Source organism: Rhamphochromis sp. 'chilingali', assembly GCF_963969265.1.
Source record: "Rhamphochromis sp. 'chilingali' genome assembly, chromosome: 21".
NCBI lineage: Eukaryota > Metazoa > Chordata > Actinopteri > Cichliformes > Cichlidae > Rhamphochromis > Rhamphochromis sp. 'chilingali'.
The window spans coordinates 8,024,124-8,031,766 of NC_137949.1; the positions used below are offsets into that span (position 1 = coordinate 8,024,124).

The 7,643-nt window shown below is 44.6% G+C and overlaps 1 protein-coding gene across 2 annotated transcripts; it reads right to left on the reverse strand.

Moving 5' to 3' along the window:
- Positions 1-885: 885 nt before the first annotated feature.
- Positions 886-6,953, reverse strand: ky (kyphoscoliosis peptidase). 2 transcript variants are annotated; one of them, XM_080871669.1, is made up of 7 exons: positions 6,871-6,953; positions 5,437-6,038; positions 4,862-4,976; positions 4,597-4,714; positions 4,248-4,439; positions 3,872-4,062; positions 886-3,694 (listed from the first exon to the last, which is right to left on the reverse strand). In XM_080871669.1, the coding sequence occupies exons 2-7, from the start codon at positions 6,016-6,018 to the stop codon at positions 2,367-2,369; spliced, it is 2,526 nt and encodes an 841-aa protein (XP_080727795.1). In that variant the 5' UTR covers positions 6,019-6,038; positions 6,871-6,953; the 3' UTR covers positions 886-2,366. The 2 variants fall into 2 exon arrangements, with proteins under 2 accessions (XP_080727795.1, XP_080727796.1); XM_080871670.1 differs by having other exon boundaries at positions 5,437-6,185; positions 6,871-6,940.
- Between the last annotated feature and the right edge of the window lie 690 nt (positions 6,954-7,643).

Here is a 7,643-nt window from a genome sequence, read left to right on the forward strand (position 1 = left end):
AAAAATAAAAATGCATGCCATGAAAGAGTTCAGGTCTTAGGAGGTTGAAGGTCTGAGTTACGTCGCACACTTATGTGTGATGGACTTGAGAAATGACGGCTGGAATAGCACAGAGAGAACAAGAGGAATCCTGCCCCACAGATCCCTTTATTTCCTCATGCTGTGTGAAGATAGTCTGTGTGTCCTTGTATTGTTGCCAGGCAGATACATTCGTTCACATGGCTAACCTCTGACATCAGTGTTTCCTTGCCTCTCTTCTGCCACCACTGTGCCGCCAGTTTCTCCCCAGCGACTCAAGGCAAGACTACCCGCCCAGATACACTTAGCACACTCAAAACACACTCTAGCCATATCTCTTCCACCATTAGTTGCTCTTTTTTTCCTCCCCACCCATTCTATTGTTGTATTTTTACCGAGGAGCTGAACTGAGGCTATTTGTGGCCTATTATGAGGGCCACATGTAAACACTCATCGCTCTTGCTGGTGTCTGCCAAAGCCTGCTGAGTGGGTCCAGGTCTCTACAACAATGGACCACTGTGCTAGATGTTTTCAATTTTACAAAGTGAAATTCTATGGAATTTATTTTTGTTTGTGCTTTAAGGCCAGTAAAGTAATAGCTGTCTTAATTTAGAACTCCTGTGAAGCAAATCTTCACAATAAATCTTGAGAACTTGTGACAGGTATTCCAGAAGCTACCAGATAAATCAGTGTAAGTAAGACAATTGTAAAACGACCATTGACAGGCCTTTGTTGCATAATTAACATAATTTGGAGACTTAAATTGCAACGTTGCGTGACTGTGACTGCAGAAAACAAAAGACATACCATCATCACTGTATATATTTATTGCACAGTTTTTGACAACCGTCATTTCATAATGCAGTTTTGTTTCTCATAACAACAATAATAATACACACAGCTCTCTTGATCAGTTTAATATCACGGCTGAGCACCACAGCTGAGCACCATTGTCAAGCTTGAAGGTTTGCTGGTGATGAATACTACCTGCATCAAATAATAGCTTTCAAATAAAAATGTCATGTTGGTTTGCGATTGTATTTATAATACTACGCTGCTGCAATGCTTATACAGTTGCAAGAACATAATTTAAGATCAATTCTTATAGAGTTACAGGAAAGAGAAAGAAAAGCTTGCAAACCTTTTGAACTGTTTTTTTTTCCTGCATAAATATAGCCAAAAACATGTTTAGACTTAGAAATCTGAAAACTAGATGGCGAAAACCCACTTTTAGCTCATTCGACTGCAATATTTGGTAAGTTTCCCTGCTTGGGTCGCTCTTTTTTTTTTTTTTAATTATTTCTGTTAAAGTTAAAAAAATTTGATTGAAAATATGTTTTTGTTCTTCTACTGTTAGATACTTTTGATATTGTCTTGCTAATTATTGCTAATTATCTCTGTGTTGTTGGGTTGTTGTTGTTTTTTAAAAATCAACAATCAAGAGTTCATTGTAGCTTTAATCAAGAACTGTCCTGATCCAGATGCAGCAAGGAGTCCCATGACACTACCACCACCATGTTTCACAGGTGGAAAAGGTTCTGTCCAAACACAATGCTTCTCATTTAAAATATTTAAATGACTAAACTGCTTATCCAACTTAGTGCAAAGGGCACCAAGGCCTGTACAGCACCATTGTGCTTTTTGGAGAACAGTAGCTTTCTACTTGCTCATCTTGCACACCATTTTTTCAATGTGTTCTTGGTGAAATGATTGAGATGAGCTACATGACCATTAGCCATTGTGAGAGAGTCTTTCTGTCGCTAAGGAGCTACCCAGGGTCCCACTGGGGCCTCACAAGCTATCACAGCTTTCATTCTTGGAGTGCAGGTAAACCTCTCCTCTAAAGGGTTGTTGAACATTGTTGTTGAATCTGCCTTTGGCATACTCTGAATTATAATTTGTGGTTTGAGTCACTTCCCTAAATATGTTTAGTGAAAGTCAGTTATTAACAGATCAGTGTCTCCAGTTACTCTTGATTTTACCATTACATTTACTGCTAATCCTAGAGGGTTACATACTTCTGCCGCTCACAGTTATGCACTATTTGACCATTTCTCCCAATAACCAAATGACCAAGTCTAATTTTTGTTCCATGCTATTTATTTAATTTTGTTCTTTTTTGTCTACTTTCAAGACTTGTGCATGCACTTAAATATCTTCAGAAATGTAGAAAATCTCCAGTGTTGTACCTGTTACTGTATGCTTCATTTTGACAAGCTTTAACATACCGCCATCTGCACTTTGTTAATACAGATAAACATAGAAGATCTGAGCTCACAGTTTGAATTATTTGCAAGTATTCTGAGTGCGATTTGCTTCGGTAGCCCCCACACCCCCGCATTTTGATTTCACACTTCTTTGTCCTGCTGCTTGATGTCAAAGGTCATCAAAACAGCCATGTCACTGGAGTCCCCCAAGGAGACAGCCAGTTTTAGTACCTGAAGAGCATTTCCACTGAAAACGTCACCCTCCCAGATTCTGCTTTTATTAAGTTTCAGGTCAGTCCGTGTCTCTCCCACCACGCTTACCCTCTGGATCCCTGGAACCCGTACCCTGAAGCGAACCCATGAGGCGGGCTCCAGTAGGCCCACACGAGGCTCAAAGAGAACGCAGCCTTTGCTCCAGGCAGAATAGACACAAGGGAAAGGGATCCCCGGCTGATCGCAGATGTTCCTTAGGATAAAGTCACACATGGGGTTAAAATCTCCACCAGGGGTTATCCTAGCGTAGAGGCCCAGCCGATATACCCCAGTATCAGGCAGGCTGATGCTCACTGTCACTTTTGTGTCTGTGTATGTGCAGAACAAGTAGCGGGAAAGTGGAAAAGCTGCTGATTTGTTCTCTTCTTTGCTGAGCACAGTGTGAAGCTCAAGGTCGCGATGGTTGTGGAAGGTGATGTTGCATTTGCCTTGCTGGGTAACCACCACTGCTGTTGTATGACTGAATTTGGAAAGTCCCGCCTCTGACGTCCGGGTCCCTGGGCCACATGCTGAGCCCAGGTTAGGAGGGAAGAGCTCATGAGGACTAACCACCTTCCCCCTGCAGTGCAACAGGAAGTTTGCAGTGTTCTGGAACTTGACTTCCGTTTTCTCATAATCCCGCACAAACACCGACAGCCGGTAGAAGCCATGTAAAGGGCAGAGGACGTGGCACGTCAGGGTGTCTGGTTTAATCTGAGTAGCCAGGCAGCGTTTGGCTATGGCAGCATCCATCTCTGGGTGAACCAGTTCACACAGCATCATCAGAGGCCTGGAGGTCTTCAGCACCAAATCAAAGACACCTTCGTCCACCTCAGCAACCTCGCTGCTCTGGCTGCTGCTTGTGACTCCAAGAGATCCTGCAACTGGCTGCAGCCCCCAAGACAAGAAGGGGTTCTCTGGGATCTCTTCCATCGCTCTGGGGGTAGGACACTCGACTGTGAAGGAGCAAACCCAAACCAGAGGCGTGGCAGCTGCCTCGGGTCTAGCAAACACCTTCACATCGTACATTCCACTTGCGGGTGGCAGGAGTTGCAACTTCATGCTCCGATGGGAGACAGTTAGGATACCGAATGAAGAGTTGATAGACTCTTTCTGCTCTGAAGCACCACAGTGGAGGAGGTCTTGGTGCTGGGTGATCTCATAGGTAAAGGTTGTTGGCTTTGAGAAGCCAAGGGACACACTTGCCTCACCATTATCTGAGCAGAAAATACAAGAGAGCGTTTGTTTTTGTTTTTTTTAACGTACTTGAAGATAGATGTTAAAAATAAATATGAGTGCATTCTTGATTAAAACATAATGACATTCAACAATAAGACTAAACCAAAAAAAAGAAAGCTGACCAGAAGAACAAAACAAAAAAGTTGTCAGGTAACCTGTGACAATGTGACAGTGATGTGGCCGAATCAGCCTAAGCCCCATACTGAAGAAGGCTGAGGTCTTGAAGACCCTTCTCTCAAACTCTTCCTGGGAGATGGGTATGCCTAGGAGCTGCCATTTCTCCTCATCAGGGAAGTGCGAATCGATGAACTCCTCCGGGTCCGTTAGGAAATAGAAATCATCAAACCTTGAAGGAACAGATAGAGACAGTGTGCTGGTTTTAGACTCAACCTGCTGCCTGTCATGGGATTATTCGAATAAGCAGCTGTTAAACTTCAGTCATTATTGTCGTACCACCGTGTCATTGTGGTATTGTTTGCAGCAACCTAACCGCTAAATAGTGAATGTGTTGAAATCATTTCCTTTTCACACCTTTTCACAAAGCTTTCATGTTCCATATCTACTCGTCCCGCTCCCCAGCAGGCATCCAATAGGAACCACTGTCCTCCCAGAAGCACAGCGTTCCACAGGTGATCAGATTTCACATGCTTCAGGCTTTGGCCCTGGCGGTATCCTATGCCCTTACTGTGGCCCGGCACTTCTTGGCACTCGATGCCCACCTCTCTGTAAACACAAATCAAACAACATGCTCATGGCTTTTTGTTTTTATATCGCATGTCCTCAAACTCGAGTTCATAAACTCAGAAGGCCTTTAATGCAGCAGTTAATAAACTGGCGATCACAAATCAACAACAGCTGTTTTCGGAGGTGTTGTGTTTACCTGCACATCTCCGTACAAAGGTTGGAGTAGCTGCAGCAAACACCGCGGCCAGCCGCAATCACCTCCTCTGGTGAACTCAGCTTCTCCGAGTGGCCAAGGTACCCGCTCACATCATACTCTGTGAAAGCAACCTTCCTTTTATTCACAGTAGGATGAATGACACCTGTATGAGTGAATGCTGCTGAACATAGATGGATTCGCCACCTTAAACTCAAAAATATGTCTCATTAGCTAAACCTAGTGGGCTTGTGTGGGCTGTAGTTACCGATGTTGTGGCACAGCCAGACCCAGATGGCACGAAGTTTCTCCAGCTCAGTTCTGGCTTCCTTTGTGATGCTTTGTACAATTGTTTTCACATTGTACACGCACTTTTCTTTCAGCTCCAAAACAAACACAACGATATGCACTGTTAGAACTCACAGCTTTTTAAAGGTAACTAACATAGGCAAAGATGGAGTCACAAACTTTCATGGAGTTGGAATGACTTAATTCCTTATAGTTTTACAGCGTTGTGTCCCTGTGTCTCTCTAGTGTTGAACTAACCAAATACTGAAACTGACTGAACTGCAGTTCTGTTCATCTTGGCATATCGTTAGCTTCATAGCATAATTGCCTAAGTCATTTGACTAAGTCAATGACTTAGGCACTTATGCTATGAAGCTAACGATATGGAAAGTGTTCTAGTGTGACTCACTGCTGAAGCTAAAGCACTAAGATTAAGCACTAAATGGCAGATAGATTTGCAGACACTTAAACCCCCCCCCCCCACCCACACACACACACACACACACACACACACACACACACACACACACACACACACACAAAAGTACTTCTGACCTCTGCTCCAGCCCTCACAGCATGTGAGTCAACCCTGTGGAACACGTCTGAGCTGGTGAAGAGGTCCTTTCTGTGCTTTCTCGTCACTGTTACTGAAGCACACGCTCTCGGCCTCTGTCCCAGCTGTGCTTTTTGCTGCAAGTGTCTTGGTTCATCTGCCTCCTTCCTCACAGCACTCTTTTTCACCACTGTGATGGTTCTAGCCGCGCTCTCAGACGACAGTTGTCTCTTTGCAGCGGGACGCTGGTCCTCGCTCTCCACTATCAGTTTCTCAAACACACACTGCCTGGAGAGCACAGTACTCTTGGAGGCTTCACCACAGACCAGGACCTGTGCTGCTGCCACGTCTTGTCCAGGAGGAAGCTCTGGTAGACTCTCCTGTGCCTGCTTCTCATTGTGTGCCTGAGCTCCTATAACCCTAACTGAGCTTGGATTGCTTAAAACAGGATTGTCCTGAAGCTCACGAAGCTCCAGGGTTTTCACCTGTATGCATCCCTTCCGGGTCACATCGTTTTCCTGAGAAAGGTGTGCAGCACGGGCAAACGGGAAAGAAAACTTTTGAATTGCAACTTCAGCGGACATTATGCTGGATGCATGGTATCCTGTCCAGAGACAAGGTGGATAAAATGTAAAATTCAGTTATTATCTGTAAGATATTTTTAGCTTAATCTCATGAGCAGATAGTGACTCAGTATCTTGTTCTGCTTAGAGTGAGACACACAACTGCTGAGGGATCCCTCGTGCGCAAGCTGTTCGGAAGACAGAAGCAGAGAGCTTATTCTATACAGTGCAGTGCGCTGTGTGTAAGACAGAGATGAATTGGCAATTATATCATGTCTATTCATAACCAAATGAATGCAAAAGCTAAAATCATTAATCACTGTCTCAGCTAAAAGCAGAAATAAATCTTTCGTCATATTACATGACCCCGTAACTTCCTGTACGTGATGAACCTTCACACTGATGGCCGTATTCATCTCTTTAAAATAAGCAACGTATGGGAAAAACTGCTTATTCTTGACAGGGCAGCAGGCTGGCACAGCGGCTGTCCTTCAGCCAGATGACCTGTTTGAAGCCACGTGGCATGTATCTGCCCTGCTCAAGTGTCCCTCACCAGGTCCTATCAGCTGTGTGCACTGCGTAGCAGTTAACCCTGACCCCTTCCTGAGGAGCAATTCAAGCAAAACTTTCAGATGACAGTAAAGCTAGCCCCTATCATGTCAAAGTTAATCCATTGTCCTAAAATAATTAGGTGTGCTCGAGTTTTTAAGAATAGTACTTTTTTTTTTTTTAATAAATAAAAACATGGATGAAAGTAGCTCTCAAAATACTGATTTATGCCTGATTTACACTTAAAAGGGCAGGAGGGGAAACCCATTCTGTGTAGGCTTAACTGCTCCTACATCCCTATATGTTAGTGAGGCTTATACTCACCCTGAGAGGATTTCAAAAGCCTGCCGGATGTTTGCCGGAGTATCAACCAGAGATGTTTCCACTGTGTGTTCTTTGTGGTCCCCAGTTGCAGGGTGGGAGGCTTATATATTCTCCTATTGGCCTGCCAGGACAGACCCCAGAATAACAGGCCTAAAAATACTACAAAGCAGTTAAGACCAGCCAATAGAGAGAGCCCCAACTGAGAAGTGTGTGACGTCTGTGTGTGTATTTGTAAGCGCTTGTAAAGCTTACAAATGTATGTTTGGATGTGCTTGTGTGTGTTTGGTACGTGCTTTTGCTAATAACACCGCCACCACCACCGGCATATCTGGACACACAAGTGAGTGTAAATTATTGGACATCTGTGTCAGTCTGTGCATGTGTATCCGTGTAAATTTTGAATGTGCAGGTTTGTACAGTGTTAATGTTTGGATCCATTCCTTTACTCGTGCACCATAGAGAGCATCCTGGCGGGAAACATCTTAACCTGGTTCGGGAACAGCACCATGCAGGACAGACGAGCTCTACAGAGGGTTGTGCGGTCAGCTGAGCGCACCATCCGCTCCGAGCTCCCTGACCTGCACTCAATCTACAGCAGGCGGTGCTGGACCAAGGCCAGGAAGATCGTGAAGGACCTCAGCCATCCCAACAACAGACTGTTCTCTCTGTTGAGGTCAGGAAAGCGATTCCGCTCCCTGAAGACCAACACAGAGAGACTGAGGAGGAGCTTCTTCCCGCAGGCGATACGGTCTCTCAATCACACCACCACACAG

Coding starts and splice junctions, on each gene's coding strand:
- ky (XM_080871669.1), bottom strand. CDS start 6,018: ATGTCCGCTGAAGTTGCAATTCAAAAGTTTTCTTTCCCGTTTGCCCGT. Junction 4,977..5,436: donor CTGTGAGGGCTGGAGCAGAG/GTCAGAAGTACT, acceptor TTTGTTTTGGAG/CTGAAAGAAAAGTGCGTGTA. Junction 4,440..4,596: donor CTTTGTACGGAGATGTGCAG/GTAAACACAACA, acceptor TTGTGTTTACAG/AGAGGTGGGCATCGAGTGCC.